The sequence below is a fragment of the Camelus dromedarius genome, chromosome 23 (genome assembly GCF_036321535.1).
Source record: "Camelus dromedarius isolate mCamDro1 chromosome 23, mCamDro1.pat, whole genome shotgun sequence".
Taxonomy (NCBI): Eukaryota; Metazoa; Chordata; class Mammalia; order Artiodactyla; family Camelidae; genus Camelus; species Camelus dromedarius.
This window is the reverse complement of record NC_087458.1, coordinates 7,501,020-7,527,131: the sequence shown is the minus strand read 5'-3', so window position 1 is coordinate 7,527,131 and position 26,112 is coordinate 7,501,020. Positions and strand designations below refer to the sequence as shown.

The window sequence follows — 26,112 nt, the reverse complement described above, 5'->3', positions numbered from 1 at the left end:
GCCCAGCATGTAGAAGGTGCTCAGTAAGTGCTGGCTGGCTGAAGGGAGAAAGGAAATCCCTCCTTGAGGGACTACCTCTCTGAGGGACTCACAGGGAGAGAGCCCCGCAGTGGGTGGGTGATGCTTATGTCAGAGGCTCTCCCCATCAGCCACCACTGGGTGCCCAGATGTGCACCTGAAGCTCTGAGGGCTTCACTGCACCTCCCCTAGAGCAGGGCCAAGGCTGGGCAGCGTGAGGATGCAGGAGACCAAGTGGGGCATGTGTATGTGTGTGTCTGCCCCTAGGAACACAGTGACGCCCACCAACAAAGACAGACACCACAAGCCAGGGATAGAAACAACTAGTGTATTGATTTGAGGAGGAGAGAAGGGGTGCAGATGGGAAATGGGAGGCAAGGGGCTCCTTAGTGTATGCCAAAACCCACTGCCGCCCACCCTCCACCCCTTCTCACCTTCCTCCTCTGGGGTGGGGCCCCAGCAGGCTCTCCCCCTTTCTAGTAGGTCTCCCTCTCCCTCCTCCCCTACACCCACTTGACTTTGACCTCCAGTGACTGGGCAGAGCCCACCCCCACCCCTCCAGCTCTAAAGCTGGGTGAAGGCAGGCTCAAACTAACATTTCCTCCCCCTTCTTCTACCTCCCACCTCATTCCCATCTCTTGTCTAAATAACATACAGAAAAAGCAAGCGCAGCTGGTACCTGGGAGAATCCAGTCACCCCGGGGCTGGGGGCAGGGGGGCTGGGAGCGGGGCAGGCGGAGGAGCCTCAGCCAGGTGTAGTGGAACGATGGGGGCTGGCCCGGGGCCTGGCTCAGCCTTCCTCCCTTGGTGGCTGGCGGACAAGGCTCCACACCTGCCTCTCAGGCACCATGTCACAGGGTCCCCGGGGTGGGGGCAGCAGGCAGGGCAGAAAAGCAGAAACTAGGCTCTGTAAAAGCAGCCCTTTCCCTTGGCTCCCTCTTTGGTTTTAAGGCAGACTTGGAGTTTCCTGGAAGCAGGGAAAAGGACGGGGGACTTGAGATAGAAGCTTTTTTTTTTTTTTGCGCTTGTTTTTCCTTCAGTATAAAACCACTGTAGAAAATAACTTCTCTTAGAAAAAAAAAACAAAACATAGAAGAAAAAAAACCAAAGGGGTATTTTTCTTTGGCTTCAAGCCCCTTCCCATGAGGTGCAGGGCAGGGATGGGCATGAAGGGAGGAGGAAGCAGGAGGCCTCCGCCCCCACCCCTGCCTGGCAGGTCCCAGGTTACATGATTCGGCAGTTCTGGGGGCTCTAAGAGAGAAGAGACAAGAGAAGAGGTGTGAGCGGCAGGACCCAGCCGTGCCCTCCCTCCCCTTAACCCCAGCCCTGCCCCTGCCCTCCAATCTGGGGCTCAGACGGGAGGGGCAGGACGCAGGAGCAACCAACCAACCAGCTAAGATCTTAGGCTGCGGGGAGGAGGCTCCCACTCCCCCGGGCTGCGGAAGAGAAGGCTCTCCACCCCCTGCAGGGCCACCCTGTCCTAACCCTCAAGGACATGGGTCCTCTGCCCACAAGGGGTGTGGAGGCAGAGGGACAACTCACCTGGGTTCGGGGGCTGGAGTTGCCCAGGAGGTAGGAGCGGGTGACCAGGCTGTCCCCGAAGCTGCCACCCCCACTGCCCCCCACACTGCGGTAGCTGCGAGTGACTGTGACACTGGAGGCAGAGGAGCCAGAGGAGATGGATCCGCCCACCTGGGCTCCCGAGCCGCTGGCAGACGCCTTGTCGGCAGGCTGCCCGCACGTCCCGCACAGCACGGTGCGGGAGCGCAGGTTGTACTCGGCGGGGTCCCCCGAGCTGCTGCCGTGGGAGCCCTGAGGAGGGAGACAAGGCTCAGGCGGGACGGCGAGTCTGGGACTGACCACTCAGGCCCGACACCCAGGCTCTGCGCTCCTGCAGGCTCCTGTTGCCCGGCAGGAAGGTGGGGTTCTGTGCTCAAGTAACCTAACAGGGCGACCTAACTGGAGGGCCGGGACTGGGAAGAGGCAGGGAGGACATGCAAAGGGGGAAGGGTCAGGAAGACTTAGGGACAGGGAATGGGAGTTGTGGCTTTGACTCTGTCCTAGCTACTCTAAGTTTTAAGAGGGAAAGGAGTGTGAGCAAGCTTGTAGAGCAGCTGGCATGCAAAATTAATTGGGAAGGGGTGTGGGTAAGAGAGACTGTTCTCCCAGGAAAAGGGGTTAAAATGAGAGGCCATGCATGTGACAGGAATGGGGAGGGAACAAGAAAGGAGATGCATGCAACAGAAATGGGGGGAGAGAGGCAGGGCTGGGTGCCCCACATCTGTCCTCCCGTCCCTGTCCTGGGAGACAAATCCAGACCCTTGTCCACGGCTCCCATGGGAAGACTCCATGGCATCAGAAAGTTCCCACTCCCTTCCTTACCAGAGTAGGGCACCCAAACACCTGGGTTCCCTGTTCAAGGTATAGGGAGGAGAGAGAAGAAAAGCCAGGGCAGCGAGTGAAGTTCCAAAACATTCTTTAATGAAAAGATTTTTGGTGTGGGGAGGCCGGGGAGAGGCTGTCCCCAGGCCTGGCTGGGTGCCCCAGCGTGGGCTTGGCCTCAGCGGCGGCTGCCACTCACGTGGTGGTGATGGAGCAGGTCATCTCCATCCTCATCCTCGTCGTCCTCAACCACCGTCACTGAGCGCACCAGCTTGCGCATGGCCACCTCCTGCCGGGGAAACGAGACCAGGCCCAGGGGTTAGTGGGTCAGGGCAGCGGGGAGGGGTGTGGAGCCTATCCACCCACAGTGACCACTGAAGAATCTTCTCATGGTCTGCCCTCTGTCCAGCCTGCTGCTTACTCTGTCCTCTGTGGTACTGGAGCCAAGGAACCTGTTTCTACCCCACAGGGACACTGTCGACCTCTCTGGGTAGAAGCATGGTCTGCCTTTAACAAACCTCACTGTCTAACTTCCTCCCCTTCTGCTGCTGGGGGAGGTATCTTTGTGTTTGCCCACTGGGTGGAGAGTTTGGGGCCTGAGATTGCACAGGAAAGCTGGGAGAAAGTGGCCCTGAATGGGCTCCTTTGGGTTGGGGGCAGCTGGCTCCAACTTTGGACGTTGGGGGAGCCTCATCCAGCAAGAGGCCAGCCTGCGGCATACTCACTTCCCCAGTGGAGTTGATGAGAGCTGTGCGTAGGCTGTTTCCGCAGCCCCAGGTGTTCTGTGCCTTCCACACCAAGTCGGTAGGGGGGCTATGAGAGGCCCCAGCTCCTGCAGCCCAGATCTGGGGAGGGAGAATTAGAGAAGGGCACTCACTCCAGCACTCCCATCCTCAGGCCAACCTGTCCTCACCCAAGGCCACCCAGAGTCCGACACACCCTGCCACTCACCGTCACCACCTGCCCAGCCTTCAGAGTGAACTTTGGTGGGAAGCGGTAGGTCAGCAAGGGGTCATCTCCATTCTGGCGCTTGATCTGCCAGTTGCCCATGGACTGGTCCTGCCAGGGAGGAAAGGAGAAGGTGGAGGAGGCTCATACAGGCTCTTGGGTTTATCTCACTCAAGGGCTCAGGCAGGCCTCAGTCAGAGGCCTCTCCCTCTATTCTGCCTCTCCCTGCCCCTCTCCCTGCCTCAAGGATAACAGCCACGATCTGTGGGTGCTCATGTTGTGCCAAACACACTCAATACTTTCATCTTCCCAAGGACTCAGTTAGGGACTATCATTCATGCCCACTTTACAGATGAGGAAACTGATGCTCTGAGAGGTTAAATAATTTGCATAAGGTCTCACAGCCAATGATGAGTCCTAGAGCCAGGCCTGGAACTAGGGTATAGAGGAGATAGCCACATTGGTCTGCCTCTGACAGGAGGAACAGCCCTCCCCTCAAACTTCCTCCCTTCACTTTTCAGGTGTCCTTCCTAACCCAGCTGTAGTCCCTTAGTCCTGACTTGGGGCCCTACCTCATTGGACTTGTTGCGCAGGCGCACGAATTTGCCCTCCTCGTCCACCTCCTCCACGGCCACGCGCCCGCTGGTGCGAGCGTGCTGGGAGAAGCTGCTACGGCTCTCGGTGGACTCTAGTTTGCGTTTTTTGGTGATGCTGCCCCCACTCTGTGTCTGGGAGGAGTGAGAGGCTGCACGGCCACGGCTGCGCTGCGAGGTGGGGCTGGGGGACAGGCGTAGCCTGCAGAGGGGGAGACAGAGAGGGGGGCCTAGTCAAGGCTGGTCGCAGGCCAGAGGTGGCGGCTAGCACCTCCCCAACTACTCCACAGCGCACCTCTCCTCCTCGCCCTCCAGGAGCTTGCGGTAGGCATGGATCTCCATGTCCAGGGCCAGCTTGATGTCCAGCAGCTCCTGGTACTCATCCAGCTGCTGCTGCATCCTTGCTCGCATTTCCGCCATCTCCCGCTCCTTATCCGCCAGCAGCCGCCGGCTGGTGTCACGCTCGCGGGCCAGTGAGTCCTCCAGGTCGCGCAGCTTCGCCTCCTTGGCTGCCAGCTAGGTGAGAGGGATGGGGGTCTGATGAGCTCCCAAGAGCCCCAGGCATGAAGACGCAAGGGGTAGGGGTCACCCAGCTACCGTCTCCAGTATATCCAGGTTCCCATCAGAGCCTTTCATGGGCTCTAATGCGGCCTGGGCTGGTGACTGGGGAGTCCTCCATATCTAACTGAAATCTCTTAATCTGAGGCTGGAACCTATTTCCTTCTGCCACAAATGGCACAGCCAGCTAGAAGAACACTGATGCTTTTAACACCTCACATTGAGTCTGGTGGCAGAGCTATGAGTTAGGGATGGTAAGAACGATCTCCATATTCAAATGGGAAAACCACGGCTCTGAGGAGTGAAGGTCATACAGGCAAGATAAGAGGTAGTCATGGAATAGCAAACAGCTCATCTGACTCCAAATCCTAGGCTTCTTACTCAGTCTGTGGTCCTAGGGGCATGTTCGGTCCTCTACTCTCCCCTCCTCAGGACCTCCACCCTACATCCTGCACAGACTATTGGCTGATGGGGGAAGGGGTGAGATGGGACCATCACCTGCTTCTGGAGCTGGCTGAGCTGGGCCGAAAGGCTGTCGATGCGGATGCGGGACTGCTGCAGCTCCTCGTGGGCAGCCCCCACCAGGTTGCTGTTCCTCTCGGCTGACTGCCTGGCGTTATCCAGCTGGAGGGGAGGACGCAGGGTTAGGGCTGCAGGGATCGGGAGGACAGGAGGGAGGGAAGGGACCTGCGAAGGGCAGCACTGCTGCAGTCTCAGGTCCCAGGAATCCCCCACAGGACATCTCAGGGTGGGCAGAGGGGAGGGCTGCTGGGGGAAGGCGCACCAAGGGAGCCAGGGGAGAGCAAGCACCTTGGCAGAATAGGTCTTCTCCAGTTCCTTCTTGTACTGCTCCACCTGGTCCTCGTGCTGGGCACGCAGCTCCTGCAGGGCGTCAGCCAGCCGGCTCTCAAACTCCCGCTGCTTCCCATTATCAATCTCCACCAGCCGAGTCTCATGGCGGCGCTTGGTCTCACGAAGCTCCTGGAAGGGTTGGACCCAGAAACCAAAATTAGAGCTAGTCTCTTGAGGATGAGACCCAGGTGGCCAAGCGCCCGGTCCAATCCTAACCCTGAGCAGAGCCACTGTAAGCCCCTCTTTAACCTCGGGGCTGGCCATCCCCCACTCTCCATCCTCTAGCACAAGGGAGTCAGGCAGGGGAGCTCTGCACACAGCTGATCCCCCAGCCCCAACTCTGATGACTGTCACGACCTAGCCCTAGTCCTCCAGTCTGCAGAGCGCAGTCCCCACCTCGCTGTAGATGTTCTTCTGGAAGTCCAGTTCCTCCTTCAGGGTCTGCAGCCTGTTCTCAGCATCCACCCGCCGCAGCATCTCATCCTGAAGTTGTTTCTTGGCCTCACCCAGGGCTGCCTCGAGCTGAGAGGAAGGGGGCAGAGGTCAGGGAGAGGGGTCATAGAACATCAGAGCAGGAAGGAAGCTGAGAAGTGGGGCTGTGAGAGCCTTGGATGCCCACAGTGGTAATGGTATCTACTCACTCACAGGAAGGATTCTGGGTAGGTACTGTGCTAAGAAAAAAAAAAGATAGTGTCCCCTCTCTTTCTACAACATAGCCACCGCAATAAAGGAAGTACGTCCACAGTATACAAGGGATGAGGGAAGGAACCAAAGTGTGCCTGGGGTGGTAAAGGGGATTCTGGGAAGGGCTCCAAGAGGCTAAGCTCTGAAAGCTGGGTTGGTGGGGCCTGGGGAGGGACACTGCCGTGACTGCAGGGGCAGAAAGGAGCGAGTGCAAAGGCACAGAGGCAGGAAGGCACACACGTGCACCTCAGAGTCTTCAGAAGGCTCAGTACTGCTGAAGCTTCAAGGACAGGGCCCAGGGGGAGCATGATGGCAAAAGTGGCCAGACTGGAAGGCAGGAACTGGGTCATGGAGAGATGCAACCTCATCTGCCACAAAAAGATCCTCTGAAGCTTGAGCAGGGGAGCATCTTTCTTAGATCTTCATCTTAGAAAGCAAAAGCTGGCCAGTGCAGCGGGGAAGGGCTGGGGGGCAGGGCAGAGCTGGAAGCAGGAGACCTGGGAGAATGGCCCAGCCCTGGTTTTGAAGTCAACCCACTGGCATTCTCTGGTCTCTCCACAGTGCACCATGGTGGCAGGGCCTGGGAGGGGAGGGGAGGGGAGGGGAGAGAGCCCAGGACAGATGTTTAGCAAGTGACTCCAGTCCTGGCTCTGCTCTGAGCAGATGAGGCTGTGAGGCTGGGAATAAGCCAGCATCTTTGATTCTGTTCCTTAGCTTGTAACGTGAGAGATTAGAGGCTAGAATAGATAGCAAAGTGTTTTGAAAGTAGAGACCACCATACACATGCCAAGCATTAAGAACATGGTCCATATGTGATTAACCATCAGCTCCCAACTCTGGGCTCTGTGGGTGGTCTACACTCCTCTCCTGTCTTCCAGAGAGGTCACAGCTCTCTATAGGAGGGCCAAACCAGGAGGGATCCAGGGCCAGGCACAATTCACTGCAAAGTTGAATGGAAAGAGCTTGTGGATTCTTTTAAATTCACCGTGCTAGACGCCACAGGCCACAAAGAAGGAAGAAGTGCTGTCTGAATGGGTACAACGACGCTAGGACACGATTGGTTCTGATGCTGTGCAGCAGGTCAGACCAGGCAGCTCTTGAGAGCACCTGGGGTGGAAGAGTGTGCATTTGTTTGGGGATGGGGGGCCAGAGATGTCTGGTGGGGTCACAGGCAGGCCTCACCTTGGCTACTTGCCCCCGCAGGTCATGCAGCTCGCCCTCCAGCGTACGCTTCTCGCTGAGAGCAGTGCTCAGCGCTGCCTCCTTGGAGTTGAGCAGAGCCTCCAGGTCCTTGAGCCGGGCCTGGGCGGCCATCAAGTCTCCCTCCTTCTTGGTATTGCTAAAGAAGCAAGGGAAGAGTGGGCTTAAGAGAAGGAGTCTGTGTCCCTAGAGAGAGCCAGGTCCCCCAGGAAGAGAGACAAGTCACTTCCTGGGAGGTCAGCTGTGGGGTCCGGCCCTGCTGTCCCTCAAACTGCCAGGAGAGGGCATCCTTGGCCTTGGTTTGTTTGCATCTGCCTGCCTCTGGGGCTGGACTCCCACTTCCCCCAAGGTCCCCTAAACCCCCTTCCTGCTTCTCCACCCTTCCCATGACTCAGTGCTCAGGAACGTGCCTAGGGCCAAGGGCAAAGCTGGATCCCGTGAGATGAATGCTTTTCCCTCTCCCCCCTCCCATTCCTTCCCAAAGAGACAGAGCCACCTTTGTCTCCTGCCCCTTCCCACATAGGGCCTTAACCTTCTCCCCCCTGACTCCACCCACCTTCCATTCAGCTAAACCTCCTTCCCTGCGGGGACCCAGACAGCCAGGCTCCCAGCCCCGGGGTCCATGGGTCCCTAATGCTTCTCAGCCTGAGCCCTAAACAGGCCGGTCACCTCCTCTAGTCCCTTTTACACACCAGGGACTGTGGGGAGGAAAAGTCTGGTTAAAACTTAGGGAGACCTGGGATGAGGACAACCAGGAATGATACTGACCCCTTTTGCAAACCCAGTCTGGTCCCCTGACCTGGGCAGAGCACAGGGTTTCCAGCCTCCCTCCCTCTGGGCCTCATCAGAGTCTAAGATTGCTGAGCCAGACCACTGACTACAAGCCTCATCATCTGGCTCCAGATGTGGCCCCCAGGCCTCCAAGTCCATCTGGGCTCCAGCCTTGAACCTCCCCACTCCTCAAATTGGATAAAGCTTTTCCTAGAACCAACCAAACAGGGGTTGCCTCGGACTTCCCTCCCTTTCTGGGCCCATGATTATTTTTGCTGGACAGTGACCTAGAGAAATAGAGGGGTCCCATTTTCTTAAAGACCTCTGAGGAATCCAAGAGATTTCCAGATATAATGATCCCTTCACCAGTGCACGGTGAGAGAAAGCACTAGACCCAGGGAGTGGAAGGAAAGATCAAGGGGCCTGGGCCCAGCTGCCATCTGTAATTCATCAGACTTCAAGCACAACCCAACCATGGCAGATGGAAAAAAGGAAAACCAAACGTGGGCAGGGGGAAAAATCTATCCTGGAAAGGAGAAAAGTGGCCCTGCCAACATTTTTCTCCTACCACCAAAGCCCTCAGCTCCAAGAGACCCAACAATTCACTGTGAAGCAGGACGGAGAAGGCTAGACTCGAGGAAGCCCTGGAGGGAGGGGCCGAGACTGAGGCTGTGTTCTTCTGCCACCAGCTCAGGAGATTTCAAATAGGAGTCACCTCCCCTCTGACTGGGCTCCACTGGGAGGGGAACAGAGCAACGCCCAGACAGGCAGGGGAAGGACACAAAGACCTGGAGGGAGGGCCCCTAGCCTGCACACTTGCTCTGTCCAGGCCTCTGGCCACATCTCAGAACAAGCTGTTTCATGCAACAGTGTCTGTCTCCCGTGAAAAGAGGCCCTTCCAGATCTGGAGGATGTCTCCCCTCCTCCGTCTCAGCCAGAAAAGCTAAAAATAAAGTCAAAACCCAGCTCAGGTTTTGGCTGCCATCCGGCCCAGCCCCTGGCTGGGAGCACAGCCCCAACTTTCCATGACTTCAGAACTTTTCCGAAGCTGAGGCAGCTGCAGGGGGAGGAGGGAAAAAGAAGAAAAACCGCTGGTAAAGTGAAGCGACGCGGCAGACATAGATTCCGAGCTCCTTGGGCCGACTCCAAGGCTGGCAGGGACTTCCCAGAAGAGGCCTCTCTATCCTGCAGGCGAACGACAGCAGCTGGCTGTGCTGGGAGGCTCTCTGAATTTAGAGAACTAGAAGGAGCTTAGCGAAGGTTCAGCTTAACCCCCTCCTTTTACAGATGAGGAAACTGAGGCGCAGAGGAGGAAGGTGAGGGGTCCAGTGGCAAGCACAGCAAGCAGCTACGGGGACCTGGGAGGGGTCATCGTCAGTTCTGGCTACTGATCAGGACTCCTCCTCCTCCACTGCCTTTCTTGGCCACAGGTCTACAGAGAGCCGAGAAGTCAGCAGGAGAAAGAAGGCTCCCAGATCCAGCCAGCCTGAGCTGGGAGAATCAGGAAGGAGTGACAGGATGCCTTCAAAAGACATCTCAAGATGTCTCTTCCTTAGTCCCGCCTCCTCTGCCTCCTCAGACACCAGGAGACTCCAGGAGTTCTCCTTGGAAATACCTTTCCTGCAACAGTGCCAGGCAGACAGCGGAAAACAGAGCTGCGTGGTCCCTGCCCTCAGGGAGCTCAGTCTGACAACTGCAGGATTTTGTCCTTCACTAACCTCTTTACTTCCTACTGCTCCCAAAGGTGGGGTGGTAGTAATACTAATACTAACATAATAGCAGCAAACAGAGCTGATTGTGTACCAGGCATTGCTCTAAACAGCACAATGTTCATTCAATCTCCGCAGCTTTCCTGTGAGACAGGGGCTATTACTACGTGATTGAGGAAACTGAGGAACAGAGAGCTATGTCCAGGGACCTGCAGCAAGTCAGGAGCAGAGCTGGAAATCTGCGCAGTGCTGCTCGGGGCACCTGCCACGCTGTGATAGCCTCCAAAGAAATTAAGGTGGCTATTTTCCCCTTCCCTCCTGGAGGCTTTGATTAGCACTTAAAAGAGATGCAGAGAAAGGACTAAGACACACCCTATAGATGAGGGAAACCACGAGCCAAGAGAGGGAAGCGAGTTAGAGCCCTTGTGGTTTTCTCAGTTAGGCTTGGGGAGCTCCCCTCTGCGGGGAAGAAGCCACTATCACCCATGGGCTCATGACTCAGACCTCAGGAGCTCTGTGGCTAGGGAGCCACACGCACTCCCCAAGAGCCCAGTGCCTCTCCTACCTCCCCCCGAGTCTTGCCTGCCCACCGGCTCTGAACGCCATTCCTTCCCTAGTTGGGGTCTTCAGGGACCCGGCAGGGACCACAAGCAGACACTGGCCAAGTGTGCAGGCCAGGGTGGTGGTGCCGCACATGCCCGAGTCCACTGGGAGCTGGCAGTGGGAAAGCTGGGCACGGCACGTGCTGACTGCCACCCCGCACTGGGCTGGCAGGGAGGACAGGGTGGGCAGGCAAGGGGAGCTGGAAGGGTGGGAACCAGGGGCTCCACAGGTGACTCATCCTCAAGCAGACAACACCCGGGCAGGGTCGGGAAATCCTCTAGTGCTCACAGGGGAGACCCTGGCTTTCCCCGCATCCTGCCCCAGGCCCTGTGCCATGCCAGTGGGAGGCTCTCTCCCTCCCAGAGGGAGGAGCCAGCCAGGCTCCTCCAGCACAGGAGTGGCTCCCCATCCCAGCGAGCTCGTGAGGCAACAAGGGCTGGGCATCCTGTTTCTAACTCTTCCCACAGCTGGCAAGTCTGACCTCCAAAGGAGGGATGAGTGGGGTGGGGGAGGGCAGGGTAGCAGAGAGGAAAAGAATAAGGTAGAAAGGAGAGCTGGGAGCTGGCTGGTGTGGCCCAGTCTGGGGCTCCGTTAGGCTGAAGCTGGCGGGATAGGGAAGCCCGCTCCAGGGCCATGGCAGGCCAGGACTCTGGGGCTGCTCTGGGGGAAGAAAGGCACCAGCACAGGAAAGGGGCTGAGTGGGCACTGGGCCAGGCACTGACCCGCCCGCTGAGTCACCCTTCTCAGGCCAGTCTGGATGCCAGATGTGGAAGCCAGGGCCAATCACCAGCCTGTTTGGGCCTGGTTGCTGGGAGCAACTCGCTAGGCCCCGAGATACAGAGGCACCCATTTCCTCCCCTGGGCTGAGGAAGAGACTGGGGGAGCAGAGACATCGGACTGGGGCTAAAAATAAGAAATGGGAGGGGAAGATGGCGGAGGGGGCGGTGGAGGGGCTCCCTCAGACCCACGCCCCAGCCTCACCGGCCCTCGGAGTTCCCCATGGCGGCGCAGACGGACCGGGAGGGGGAGGGGAGGCCAGCGAGCAGAGGTCTCTGAGCCGCATTTCCCGCCTCCCAGGAAAGGGCGCCCCCTGTGGCTGGGCAGGGCAGGGCAGGGCAGGGCAGGCCAGGGCTGGGCGCTTAGCGGGGAGTCCCAGCCCTCCTGGCTGGACGAGAGCTTTACCCTACCCACGTAGACGTCTAGACCTCTGCCCAGGCGGACTTCCTGACAGGTGACAGGGCGTCGCCTGCGGCCACCCCAAGCCGGGTCTCACGTTCCTGCCACCCCTCCTTTTGTTCCAGCAACTCCTCCCACTGAAATGCATCCTTCCCTCCTTTCTCCTCTCCAAATCCAGGCCCCAACCTCAGCTGAGCCCTGCCTCAGCCCTGTGCCTCCAGCTCCAGTCGCACCCTCTTCTCCTCTCCCAACTGCCCACGGCTGTTGTTGTACCTGCCGGTTTATTCTCTTTCCACTGATGCTATAAGGTGTCTCAGTGCTTTTTCTGTATGTCCCCAAATGCCCTGAGACTAGGGAGTTCATATGCTCAAGGCTTCTAGGGGGACCTCCCCCTGGACTGACTCCTGCCCTTTTACAAATGGAGAAACCAAGGCCTGGAGAAAGGCACGCTCAGACCCTAAAAACCTGCCACCAGGTCACCTGAGGACATTCACAGCAGACAGGGGACAGACACAGAAAATGGTGTGACGCATGTGATGGGCGCAGAAAGCAGACAGAGACAGCCAAGAAGAGAGCCTGGGAGACACTTCGACCCGGCTCAATTGCTGGGAGACAACCTTGTCAGAGAGCGATGACACAGAGACCTAGTGAAACAGCCCTCAAACGTCACACACTCCCATAGCTGAGGTGTGATAGTCCCCCACCCCCAAAAGTAACCACTGCTTGGTTTCTTGGCTGGTCTGTGGGTCCGCCATCACTTTCAGGTAAGGGCGGGATGTGGGAAGGCTGGGACATCTGGTTTCCCACTCTGGCATTCAAGGCGCCATTGCTCTCTGGAAAGGAGACCTCAAAGAGAGGAACTGAAGGGGGCAGGTGTTTCAGAGACTTAGAAAATCCTTGAGCCTTCCCCCAAACCCTACTCTATGAAGTTCTGAATGTCTGACACCTAGAAAGCACATGGGAGACCTCCAGTATGGACCTCCCCACACAGGCACATGCACCCACAGCAGGCACGCCTCGGCTCTGCTTCCGAGTGCCTCCGTTGGGTGTGACACCCGCCACATATGCACAGGGTCTGAGGGCCCTCAGATCCCCTTCCAGAACTGCCAGGCTCCCAGCTGTCTTCGCCCCAGACAAAGCCAGGTCTCAATTCCAAGCAGAGGGAGGGTTGGGATGGGGGAACTGGTGCTGAGAAGGGGGATAGGAGGCCTGTTGACATGTTCAGACGCAACTCCAGCAGAGGCGCTGGGGCTGGCAGGGGGCCAGGCCTGAGTCACAGCTGCTGGGTGTATCAACGTGGCATTGCACAGAGGCAGGAGAGGCCTGCAGCCAGAGGCCAGGGCGCTGGGGTCCTGGACAACAGGCAGCTGGCTTCCTGACCAACCGTTCCCTCCAGGTTTCCCCTGCCAAATTCTACTTCCCTTCTTTCTGGCTCGTCTCTCCAGAAATCATTCCTCGGTTGTCAAAAAATGCAGCGGTGAGGCCTGAGAACAGACCAAAAGAAGTGGGGGCATGGAGGGGAGAAGGGTGGCCTAGGAAGAGGTAGAATGTACTGGGGGTGGGAGGGAGGGAGGCCACTGGCCAAAAGGACAGACATTTAGGGGATCCCCACAAGAAAGCGACTCATCAGTCCCTTCTTAGGATGAATTAACCCTCCATCTGGCAGCTCCTGGTTATTAACCCTGACAAGAGCAGGAGGGGGTGGGAGCCACACCCCGAAATCGAGAAAGGAAGTGGAGGAGGACCTAGGAGTTCTGGTCCCACTGCATTCCAGCTCCAGCCTAGGAAGATGCAATGCTCTCTCCCAGCCAGCAGAGGGTGGCAGCGTTAGAGCTTCAGAGGAGGAAGAGGGTGCCTTGGCGATCCCAAACAGCCTCCCCTCAACTGCCAAGAACTGGGCCCCTCCAAATGAAGGGTCTCTAGCTCCCCTAAGCCAGCCCTAAGGGGACTCCTGTGTTCTTCCCCCCTCCACTTGTCCCCCACCTGATTCAGACCCTCATCCTTCTGGCTGCCACTTTACAAGAACACCCACCGTTGCTCTCAAGAAAGGGCCACCCCTCAGCCTTTTTATCTCACTGGACAAGCTCAGGGTCTCCCGTCCACTCTCTAATCTGCCTTCTACTGTGACTCAGCTCCTCTGCCGGGCCTGGGATCCCAGCCAGAATTATTCCTGGCTTTGACAGGCAGGATTCAGGCTTCCTCTCCCACAAACGGACAAGGGGAGCCCCTGCCCCCTTACCCTGTCCTGCCTCCTTCCCAAACTGTCCCATTCCTTGAGAGATAGTTAAGGACCAAGAACTCCTCACAGCCCTGGCCTCTGGTTGGGGGAGCCAGAATGGGCGCAGGAAGGGTAGAAGGTGGGCAGTTCAAGGTCACCCTGCACGTCCCTCTGGCTCTGGGCTCACGCTGTCTAATCCTGGCCAGCACTAAGGTAACAGTCCTGCCTTTCCCAGGTCCTCCCTTCTACCCCTAACCCAAGTCCGTGGGACTCTCCCTCTCCCACAAGATATAGCCTACATGATACGTCCTGAAGGGAGAGGTATTAAAAACGTAGTGTCCTTTCTTACTAGCAATAAAAACAAGGCATCAGCCAAGAGTGTAATGTCGTAAATTAACTGTTTCTAACAAACTTTAAGAAATAGAGAAGGGTGTTAGTACTTTTAATTCCACAACTTGGTGGAATTATTTCTGTTGAGAATGGCATTGGCTAATAATTATATTCGATTTTAATATTTATGGCTTGGTATTTTTAGAGGACTGTTTTCTCACTTTGTGGGGCACTGTACTACTTTGGAACTGGAGAGATTTCTGGGGACCTTCTGCCCTAACCCCTTTCTTTTATAGCTAGGGAAGTCCAGAGAGGGGAAGTGATTTGCTCAAGGCCGCACAGCAATTTAGTGGCAGGGCCAAGCCTAGAACTAAGGACACTGAGGGCCAGGGCTGTTTCTACTGCCTCACACTACCTGTCATTTTGGCCGTGGCCCACTTTGCCTCTTGTTAATGGGTAGGAAACCCTGCAACCTCCCCGAAGAACCTCTTTCCCGCTATCTCCAAGAATATTAGAGCTCGGCCTGTGTCATCTTCAGTACACTGGGCCCAAGGAGGTAAGAACAGGATGAACTGCCTCAGTGTCTGGGCCTCTGAGCCAGACCTGGTCTTGGCTGCTGCAGCTGCTTGAGGTGGTGAGGGGCTGGGGAGGAGGGAGGCGAGGTCAGGGGAGAGCAGAGGGCACAGCTGGTAGGTGAAGGCATCTCCTACCAGTTGTCCCCCCAGCTGTCCCTGGCTTCAGCCCTGACACTGAGCTACTGAATCACTGGGGGTGGGACTGGGAGTGAGGACAATGGGCATGTCTCATGCAAGAGTAAGTCTCAGATTCCTGGAGGCCAGGGGATGTGCCAACCAGGGGCATCAATCGTGGGAAGGCAATTGGGGCCCTAGGACCCTCCTTAAGTATTTACTGCTCCGCTCCCAAGGTTAGCTGCATCTTCTTTTCATCTGAATGAGAATGTGGACTTGTGGTGGGGGTGGGGGGTGGAGATAATGGAGATAACACCTGGAGTTCCCTCAGGTGAGGACTGGGACCCAGGTATGTTTAAAGGTCTCCATCCCCGTTATCCTTATGTATCTGCCAAAGGACATAGCCTTCTGCAAATCCAGGTAGACAATTCCCATGACAAGTCCCAAGACAGTCTCAAGACAGGAATCACCAGCATCCCAGAGCACTGTCTCATGGTCCATGGCCTGGCAGGCCTTTCCAGGTACAGGCTGGGGCAAAGGCTATTAAGAGTTAATAGGCCCTAAAGGACAGCAGAACATTAAGGCAACACTGGTCCCAGAGCAGAATCTCCAGACAGCAGGAGGGGGCCTCAGTCACCCCATCCACCTTCTAGAGTCTCCAAACTGTCCCCTAAGCTAGAGAAGTAAGGTTTAATGGTATGAGCACTCAACTGGAAGTCAGTGGCTTGTGTTCAAGTCCTGACCTGTCACTCCCTTGCTGTGTGACATGGGACAAGCCTCTGCACCTCTCTGGCTTTGGCTATTCTTATCCTGATAAGAGCTTGGATCAACCTGGGCCTGCAGGTCCCTGCCTGTTACTACTGGGGCCACATAAGGCGGGCAATTCAGGAAGTTATCAGGCACCCAGGCCTTGTCCAGTGGGGAAGAGGTGCTTCTGCTTTGTGGGCCTGGGATCTCCCCAATTCTGACTCAGCCTTCCTCCTCCAGTTCCGCATGGGAAGACACAGACCCTGGCACCATCCTGCAGCCTAAGCCTATAACTCTGGACTCAACTCTAGAGCTACTTGTGCATACTGCCCGCCAGGAGCCCCGGTTCCGTACCACCACCAGAGGTCCTAAGGAAGGAGGCAGGAAAGGATCCCAGGATGCAGTGGGGAGCAGGGAGCAGAAGATGCAGACATTCAGGCCCCCATCTCTCCTTTTAAGACATCTGCTGTCTCCACCCTATCTCCTGCTATCTCTTGTAAAGCCACCAGGGTTGGAGGGAGGGGGGAAGCTTCTGAGTCATCCACCCAGCTGCCCTGCCTGGGGTGGGGCCTAGCTCCAAGCCTGGACCCCAGGCAGGCCTTCCCTGATACTTTTAACCTCCTCATTCTTCCCACACTTAGGTGTCCAAATCCCTCTGGCTCCAGAGCAGAGAATGTGTGTATGTGTTTGTGGGCAGGGGGAGTGTTTCTGCTTGGAGCCTATAACCTAACCTGACAAGAGGGTACCCCAAACCCCTGGGTGTGGTCAAGGTACTCAGGCTGGGCCAGGAATCACCACAAGATCTTACAGACAGCTCTGCATCCCAACCCAAAGCCTGGCCCTGAACTCTGAGCTCTAATTAAACATTAAACCAGACAACACCTTCTCTCTAGGCTTTAGTGGGAGGAGTTAGGACAATGCCTTTCTTCCTCTCCTAAATTCTTCATTCCACTCTTGACCTCACCCTGAGCACTGCAGACACAAAAGGTAGGAACAGTTCTTGGCTTCTCTCACTGGGGACATGGAACGGGACAGGCACCCGTGTCTGAGCCCCCTTTATCTCCATCCTGCCTCCCATCAGCCTAGAATCCAGGTGTGCAAACCTACCCCCCTTTTCCGGAAGCCCAGCCTCCCCAGCCAGGATCAGCGGGGGAGAAGAGGCAGGTGGCTAAATATAACAAGTACACACACCACCCCCGGCCCTGCCCCACGTGCACACACACCCGCCTGGTGTCCCAGGCCTGGACAGCTGCACCAAGAGGCAGAGGAGACAGTCTGGCGTGGCTGGGTGAGCAAGAGACCTTAGACTCCACTCGTCCTGTTCCCTGATCAACATCTTCCCCCGAAAAAGATCTGCCAAGAATGCCCTTCACAGAGATCTGCAAGGTAGTAGTTTGGTAGTTGAGTGGACTAGTTTACGACACTAATTCTCTGGGACTCCTCTAGCTTGCCTGTCTGTCCTGCTAAGTTATTCATGTCGCCAGTGGACAAAGACAGGGGTGATCCCTGTCAACAGAAATACAGTCGACCTATCTTCCACACAGTTTCCATCTACTCTTCACGAGGGGATGGATCTGCCACACCCACCATGCCTAGGGCAGGGGGTGAGCAAAGGAGTATAAAGAGCATGGAATACATAGAGGTTCTGGGAAGCCCATGAGTTTGGAGACGAAAGGGGAAAGAAAGGAAGTCAAACCATAGGGCCCCCTCCACCATCCACCAGGGATCTCCAAGCACCATTAGTGCTCTTTGGCTAAGGTCTTCAATAGAGAAAAGGAGAACAGAGAGTAGGAAAAACAAATTCTTGAGGGGCCAAAGAGGGCCTAAATTTCCCAGCTCCAAAGGCCTTTTTAGAAAAGAGGGAGGAGCCAAGGAGGGTGCGGTAGGGTGGGGCAGGGATGGGTGAGGTAGGAGTGGCCTGAAGCTTCCAACGGCTGGATTTCAAAAATGTCATTGTATTCCAGTAGTTTAATAAGGCAAAGATTAAAAAAAAAAATCAGTGGCTGAGAGGACGGGCCAGAGCAAAGATTGCTCGGCTTGGCTGGGAAAATGAAAGTGGTTCATCCCAAGGAAGGAGGCAGGGAGGGACAGGGCCCCTGATCTGACCCTCAAAGTCTCCAGGCAGAGGGCCAGGGGGGCGTGCAGACCTGGGCATAGCACAACTTCCTGAGCTGGAGCCTCTGCCCTGTCTCCCTCCCTCCCTTGCATTCCTGGGCCAAGCAGGCCAAGGGCTGTGGGAGCTGCGGGGGAGCCAGCCACTCTCCTGGAGCTGTTTGGTGGGCCTGTCAGAGTCTAGGGAAGGTCCCAGCCACGCAGGGAGTGAGGGAGAGCTTCCCAACTCTTAGAAAGAACCTTGGAAAGGGTTGTGCCAAGGAGGCCATTGCCATACCCCCACAAGGGAAAAAGGGTCAACCTGCCTTGGAGACCTCTTTCCAGCACCACTGGACATCTGTCAGCTTGTGAGCTCTGTCTTAGTGGGTGTCATGTGTTTAAAGCCAGGCTGGGGGAAGTTGGCTCAGTGCCAAACCTGCCAAGAAAGTTCTAACAGGACCCTTTCACCCACTCCAACATATCCTGGGTGCCCAGATTTCTTAGCCAGGGCCAGTTCGGCTTTGCCCAAGGCCTTCCTCCAGGCCCCAAAAGGCTGGTAAATCTCACCCTGCCACCAGTCCCTACTAGGCCCAGGTGCCCCCTCATAGCTTATATACTCCACCCTCTCCCAGAGACCCTTCCCCACTCTGTCCTGTCTTGACAATTTCCCTTGGCACTGCCAGTCACCGCTGGGGGCAGTTCCGGGGAGGGAGGAGACTACATGGCAAAGTTATCAGCCGCCTGGTGCCGGGCTGGGGCGACAGTCCACTGGCCCTCTCTGCTCCTCCCTGCCCCGCACACCGCCACCTGGGCGCACTCACCGTGCTTTGAGCTCCTTGAACTCCTCGCGCACTTTGCTCAGCTCCAGCTGCAGGCGGGCACGCTCCTTTGCCACCGAGTCAAGGGTCTTGCGGGCATCCCCGAGTTCGGCCTCGTAGGCGGCCTTGATGCCGGACACCTCGCGGCTGACCACCTCCTCAGACTCGGTGATGCGAAGGCGCAGACCTGCATTCTCCGTCTCCAGCGAGCGCACACGGTCGATGTAGACCGCCAAGCGGTCGTTGAGCTCCTGCAGGTCCTCCTTCTCCTGCAGTCGGGTGATGCGGGTGGGCGACAGCGGGGTGGAGCTGGCCTGCGCCCCGCTGCGGGTGGCGCGCCGCTGGGACGGGGTCTCCATGGCCGGCAGGGTGGCAGCGCTGCCCGCGGGGCAGAGGTCCCGAGAAGGGCACGGGTTTCAGGCAGAAGGACAGAGACTGCTCGGGGTGGGAGCGCGCCGGCCGGCTGGCTCTCAGCTTGCTCTTGGCAGACGTGGGGATCTGGGCCGGGAGCTGTCGACCTCAGGATCTGGGTTGGCCGGTGTGGATGCGGCGCTCCCGCGAACACTCTGAGTCACCGGCACCCGAGCAAAGGCTCTAATAGGTCTAGGGAATGGGAGGAGGGGCTACTGCTCTTAAAGGGGCCGTCACATACCCACAGTGGTGGGGGAGGGAGAGATGAGGAGAGAAGAGGACCGCCTGGCTGTGGTGGAGTCCAGCCCCACCCTCTCTCGCGCACCCCCGCCTGCCTGGGGCTTCACTGAAGCTCCCATCTTGGTCCCTGCCTGCTCAACGTTCCAAGCTGCAAGCTGGCCCCCACTGTCCAGGGCCTTCGGGAGTAGAAGGCAGAGCCAAGGGGTGTGAGTGGGTGGGCAAAGGGCAGGGGGGAGAGGGAAAGTGGGCAGATCCAGGAAAGTGGAAGGAGGGCTGAGGCTGATGCCCATCAGGGTGACTCACTCTTCTTCCACCACTGGCTCCCCCTTTCCTCCCCATAGTAATAGTGAGTCACCCCTACCCACCGGCCTCACCCCCGTGGGCAGCCCATTCAAAGCTGCATCTCAGTATGCCAGGGTGAGGTGGGGAAGGAATGCCTGGTTCCCCGGGGTGGTTGCAGGGAGGGCTGCAGCAAAGTTCTGGATCCTGAGTTCCTTTTACACCCTCAAATTTGGGGTGGGGACCAGGAGTTTAGGGTCACTCTTTGCATATCTTCTGCCCCAATTTGATCTCTCTTCAAAACCAACCATTGGTTCTTAGACCCAAGCAACAAGCCACAGGCCCCAGAGAAGGCCGAGAATAGGACCCAGGCACTTCCTCCCGTTCCCTGCTGCCTTCCTTCGGACCCAAGCATTTGGAAAGAGAGACTGCCTAGGTTCCTCCTCCCTTCAGTCCCTTTCTACTCCTCATCCCTCCCCACTAACTCCAGGACTGTACTTATTTTTTTTTTTCCAGGGCTGTATTTATGTTAATGGATAATTTAAAACAGATACCAGAGCTGTACATGCATTCATCACACTGCCAGGACACCAGGTCCCAGATTTTTGTGGTTCCCAGAGGGGCCTGAAAAGGGGAGCAAGGCAGGGGGCTGGACAGCCAAAGTTGGGTCTCCATCCTGCATTCAGGGTTCGTTGAGGGTAGGGACAGCAAAGACTCCAGCCACCTTGCTGGCTGCAAAGGCCAGCTCAGCACCTATCTCTGCATTCCTCTCTGACCAGGTCTGCTTTGCATCTGGCTCTGGGGAGGGGCCAGGTGCTCTCACAAAACAGGATCACCTAAGTCCCCAGGCTTCCCCACCCCAGGCTCTGGAGCTTCCATCCTCAGGATGCACCAAGGACCCCTTTGATCAGCCTTCTACTCCCCTCCCCAACAATCCTGACCCTGGCCCCTCACCCTAAGAGGTGGCTATGGCTGAAGCTCCAGAGCCCATGTGCTTTCTTGCCCTGCCCCTGTGCCTCCCACAGTTTATTCTCTGATGAGGAACCTGAGAAATTAAATTATGTTGCTAACTCCTCCAGCTCCAGGACATCAGGACACACAAGGGAAGCAGAGCTGGACAGGTCCTCTGTTCTGGGTTCTGGAGCTGGCCTCAGAGGGACAAGGGGCTGCAGTGGGACTAAGGCAGGGCTCTGAGTGTCCAGGGAGGGGAACTGGAAAGGGGATGCTTGGGTTCGCATCTCTACAGGGTTGACTGGGCAGTGTGGTGAGTATCCAGGATGCACCAGTTGAGGGACCAGAAATATTGGCTTCCACTTCCTGCAGCCCTCTCCCCCAGGGTGCGGCACCCACCTTCAGCCTCCCAGACAAAACAAAAAGTCTTGTTCTGCTTCTCCCTCTTGTGTTCCCCAAACCAGAAGCAGAGGTGGGGTGGGTAAGCCAGTGAAACATGAGGGACAAAAGCTGTTCCCACTGCCTCAGCACCCCCCAACTGGCACTGAGCCCCACCCCCCACCCCACCCAGTCCCCAGCCGGCCCTGGCTTCCCCTCCTGGCTGGGAAAGCAAAACCACAATTAACCCTTCCTATCCCAGGCCTCCTCATCTTTGGAGAAAAGAGGCAGGAGAAAGGAGAGAGAATCTCACCCTAAATTTCACTCTAGGTTCTTTTCAAAGGGTCTCTCCACCCACCACCACCACCACAATGGCCTCAATCCTAAATCTGAACTTCAAACTGAGACTTTATCCTGAATATTCAATCCTAACTCTGTATCCCAAATGGCATCATCTGCTCTCCAGCTCTCAGGTGTAGATCACCAGTCCCAGAAGAAGCAGGAGAGAGCAGGGAAGGCCCGATCCAGAGAAGTGGAGCCTGCTGGGGGTGAGGGCTGTTGGGAGTTGGGACTGGGTGGAGGCCAGGTTCCAATCTGGCCTCTCACTTGCTATGTGATGACAGATCTGCTGCTGAATTCTCTGGGCCTCAGTTTCCTCATCCATAACATGGGCAGATTGGCCATCTAAGACACAGGGGTTGAGCTATATCCACTGGTAGGGAAAACAGAAGGAGAGGCAAAACCAAGCACAAGTGGTTAAAGAGAGCATAGAACCCTGGACTGGATAATGAATTCCAAACGGATTCCAGAAGTCTGGGAGCTGGAACATTAGTAAGTGGTATCAGAGTATAGTGGTTGAGTCCAAGGGGTGGTTTGGGCAGTGGAAGGAGCACTTGTCTTGAAGACCAGTGACCTTAGAGGGGGGTTCCTCCTCTGTTTCCATAGCATGCTGGGCCTCCCTCTATGACCCTTCCTCCCAAAAGTGCTATGAGGAACAGGAGGGACCAAGTCTTGGTCATCTGTGTCCCTAACACCTGGCCCAGTGCCTGGCATACAGGAAGCTCAAATGAACAAAAGCATCTGGCCTGGTCACTTTTCAGGTGAGTGACTTTGGGCAAGTTATTTCTCTTCTTACAGCCTCAATTTCATTGTCCATAAAATGGCGATGCTGCAATGATTAACATGCATTTAAAGGGAGCCTTCTTGGAGGAGGTAGAGTTAGGGCTTTACAGAAGGGCCTTATACATAGATCTTGAGTTCACTCATCCAACAGATACTTATTGAACACCTACGTGTGCCAGGGACGCTTTAGACATTAGGGATACAGCAGTGACTAAAACAGACAAAAATCCCTATCCTCATGGAACTGACATTCTAGTGGAAGTTGGTCCATAAATAAAAGACAAAATTATAGTTTGTTAGAAGGTGGTAAGCGCCATGAAAATAAAAATATAAAGTGGGACAATGCTCAACAAACTGAGTAACTTACACTTTGACAGTCTTTATAGTTGTATGTCTTCATATACATTCTCAACTTGGTTCCCAGACCACCTCATGGGCTGGAGATTATTTCCCTGTTTTACAGCTGAGGCTGACTTTCCCCAAACTAGACAGTAAGTAACAGGCCAAGCTGAGGACTTGGAACAGGCTGCCTGGTCCAGGACTTCTTTGCTATCTTATGCCACTTTGGCGGGAGGCGTGGGAGGAGTGGGGGTGGACTGGTGCAGAGAGGAAGTCTGTGCAGAGGTGCTGGAACGGGAAAGAACCAAGGAGGGTGTGCAGCCGAGCTGAGCAGGGAGATGCTAGAGATGAGGCAGGAAAGTGTGGGAGGAGAGGCAGGTGGGAGACGTGGGAGAAGGAGGCAGCCTCCTGGTTTGGGGATGGAGGCCTGAGGGAGAGGATTCTGGCTGCTTGATAAAACTGGGGTCAAGAAGGAGAGAAGGGAGGCACTGAGACCAGCAAGGAAGGATCAGAGGCACTGGCCTTGGCAAGAGGTAAGCTATCCGGAGTGGGCTCAGCAGAAGAGTGAAGCCAGGAGGGATTCCAGGGGCACAGTGATAACCATTCACGTAGGGAAGATTTATGGGTACCTACTATTATTAGGCACTAGGTATCTGCATCATCTTGTTGAACCTATTTGCTCTACAAGGTAAATACTATTATTAACCCTATTTTACAGATGAGGAAACTGAAGCCCAGGGACGTTAAATTATTCACTTAAGGCAGGGTTTCTCAAATTTGGCACTATTGACGTTTTGGGGCCAGATAATTCTTTGTTGTGGGGGGAGGGTCTGAGCATGGTGGGATGTTTGGCTGCAGATCTGGCCCTCTACCCACTAAATGCCAGTAGCACCTCTGCTCCCAGTTATGACAATCAAAAATGTCTTCAGGAGGAGGGTGTAGCTCAAGTGGTAGAGTGCGTGCTTAGCATGCATGAGGTCCTGGGTTCAATCCCCAGCACCTCCTCTAAGAATAAATCAATTAATAAACCTAAATACCTCCCCCCACCAAAAAAAAAAAGTCTTCAGATAGTGCCAAATGTCCCCTGTGGGGCAAAATCATCCCAGTTGAGAACCGCTTGTCTAAGGTGATATGGTTGGTATACTGCAGAACTGGGATTTTAATACAGGTGGGCCTGACCCTGAAAGCCAAGCACTTACCATCAGACTATAATCTTGCACAGGTAGGGGTGGGAGAGAGGAGGATTCAAATGGGCCCCAGGCCATTGGGGAGACAGTTATACTTCCCCATAGGGGTAGGAAAGGGTGACTCTTTGCAGGACGGTCTAGGGAGTGGGGGGTGATTTGGAGAGTTGAGGCCATGGTTTGGGGATCCCTTTATAGTGAATTTCTGAGGGATCCTGTCTTATTTATTCTTTGATCAAGGGTTTGGTATCAAACACCTGTTGAACTGCTGAGTCACGCATGCACAGGTGATTGTTATAACCTTGAGGGCAGAAGGACTTGCCTGTTTTTTGAGTGGCTGCCATGTACCAGGCAGTGGGCTTGGGGCTGTGAGAGTGATTCCCCCTTAAGCTTCGCCTCAGCCTTATGAGGGAGGTATTATTACCTGCTTTGGGGTTTTATATGCCAAAACCCAAAAACTCCGAGAGGTTGGTTAATTGGTCTCAGGTAGCCCAGCTGAGTACACTGCCTTCTTCCCACCCAACTCAGATGGAATGACGCAGGCCCAGGGCAACTAGCTTAGCTTAGTTTAGCCAGGAAGGCCCTTAGAAGGAGCGAGTGTTTCAAAGATATTTATAAAGCCAGAGAGCTCCTCATTCAAGTGAAATCTCACCCCAAAGCCCAATATGCCAAATGACAGAGGCAGTCTCTCTAGTAGGGAGATTTGGGGACCCCTTCCCGGTGTTCCCTTGCCCCTCACCCAAGAGGCCCCCAGGGCTCTGGGGAATAAGCCCCTCTCTTTATAAGTGGGCTTCCAAAGCCAGAGGAGAAAATATTTGCCCAAAGTCACATAGCCAGGCCTGCCCAGACCCCCCAAAATAGTGCTCTGACCCCACCTTACACTACCACAGGAGACAGGACATCACTCTGGACATATTTGAAGGGGCTAATCCACCTCAAAAGATGGGCATTAATGTCACCATGATGTGGGGGAACTGGCTGCTGAGCCAGAGCCAGGGTGTCTTCCCTCACTGCTCCAGCCAGGCCAGAAGGGGCCGCTGGATAAGGGGCAGAGAACCAGCCATTCATGCCTCACACCTGGCTGGACAGGTCTCCCAGGTGTGATCTCTTCACACTCTAGATGACTACCTTAACCCTCTCAAACCTCTTTGAAATGCATAAAGCAAACACCATTAGCCCCATCATACAGATGAGGAGATTGAGCTTGGGCAGGTTAACTGATTTGCTCTAAGGCCACACCACTGACAAGTGACAGAAGCAGGCCCCAAGCCCCAGATGTCTGCCTGCAGGTTGACTCCATCCTACCTCTCTGCAGCCCAGACCCCAGGAGGACCAGTCCAACAGAGCTTTGTCCCGGGCGCTCCTTCCCAACATTCCAAACCCCTCCCCCACCCAACTGGGCCAAGAGAGCGGCCCCACCGGTGAGCCTCAGGTTTCCGGAACTGTCACAATACACACCACAACACACAATACTGCCCAATACACACCAGACTAGGGCCGAGGAGGAATTTGGTAGTGACATCTTCCTCCTTCCTCTCCATCCCCCAGCTTTGGCCTCTCCCCACCAGGAGAGGGCGGGAGAGGGGAGGCCGGAGTGGGAAGGGGCGGGGCACTGGAGACGTGGGCGGAGCCATGTGGACGGGTCTGTCCTCGGGCAGATCAGTTACAGCTGGCAGTGTGACTCGGGCTCCGGCGGAGTTGTCCCTTCCACCCCTCCCCCTGCCCGGAGGCGGGCAGTGCTGGTGGCTGGTGCTGACGCAGGCGCCTGCGTGTGGGCGGCTGCCTGTGAGTCTGTGTGTGTCTGTGTGTGTGGTTGCCGGGGCCTCCCCGGTCTCCTAAATGGGGGTTTCCTCTCCCTGTTGCCAAGGAAACAAACAGAAGCGCCACAACTCCAGGACTGGGGCTGGAGAAAGGGTCCCCAAGCCCTGTACGCCCACGCACTTCCAGGAAGTGAGACGGAAGAGGATTCCCTGTCCCCCTCCCCTCACCCAGGTGCCGACCAAACGTTACCAAATGTGGGACCTGAAACTAGAGTGGTCACCTGTCCTGTTTGCAGAGCACTGAGTTGTTTCCTAGGACCAAGGCACTCAGGATGCTCAAACCAGGACAATCTCTGGCAAACAGGACAATTGGTCCCCCAAGGTATTTATCCAATTTTTGTGGGAAGGTTCTATTTTTAAAATATGAGAGGAGGAAGGGTATGGCTCAGTGGTAGAGTGCATGCTTAGCATGCAAGCGGTCCTGGGTTCAATCCCCAGTACTTCCATTAAAAAATAAATAAATTAAACTAATTACCTCCTCCCCGACCCCCCAAAATAAGTAAAAATTTGAGAATATCTTCGACAGATTTTACACAGCCATATGACCGTGTGGAAACATGGGCAGGCTTCTCTGAGGGACTTGGAAGGGAAGGGCCTGTGCAACTGAGGGGCCCTGAGGTTCACCTTCATTATCACCATAAATACCACCTGGGGCGCCAGCCCCTGCAGCGCCTAAACTCCTTAGAGTCCCCTTTGAAGGCTACCAACTAGTAATCATGCCAGGGTGGTCAACTGGGAAAGTGAACTTTCACCAGGAGGATGGTGGTTAATCTGCAGATTTCCTGATAGGTGGGCAGAGCAAGGGGCACTTTCCTGAGAGGTGCCTGAGGCTGCCAGGTGGGGCAGATGAACAGGCAGGGTCCCTGCTGAGATCAGGAGCTCCTGGAGGGAGGCCTGAGGGATGGGGAAGGGACTGCCTTGGGCCAGTGCTTCATCATACACTGCCTGGAAGCCAGAACTTCAGAGCTGGGAGGGCATCATGCAGGCCAACCCCCTCATTT

At 55.9% G+C, this 26,112-nt stretch overlaps 1 protein-coding gene across 1 annotated transcript; it reads right to left on the bottom strand.

Moving 5' to 3' along the window:
• Positions 1-332: 332 nt before the first annotated feature.
• Positions 333-18,985, bottom strand: LMNA (lamin A/C). Its single transcript, XM_010999470.3, has 12 exons — positions 18,391-18,985; positions 7,218-7,374; positions 5,748-5,873; positions 5,310-5,480; positions 4,998-5,123; positions 4,237-4,457; positions 3,921-4,143; positions 3,352-3,459; positions 3,126-3,245; positions 2,600-2,689; positions 1,561-1,830; positions 333-1,269 (listed from the first exon to the last, which is right to left on the bottom strand). The coding sequence occupies exons 1-12, from the start codon at positions 18,744-18,746 to the stop codon at positions 1,243-1,245; spliced, it is 1,995 nt and encodes a 664-aa protein (XP_010997772.1). The 5' UTR covers positions 18,747-18,985; the 3' UTR covers positions 333-1,242.
• Between the last annotated feature and the right edge of the window lie 7,127 nt (positions 18,986-26,112).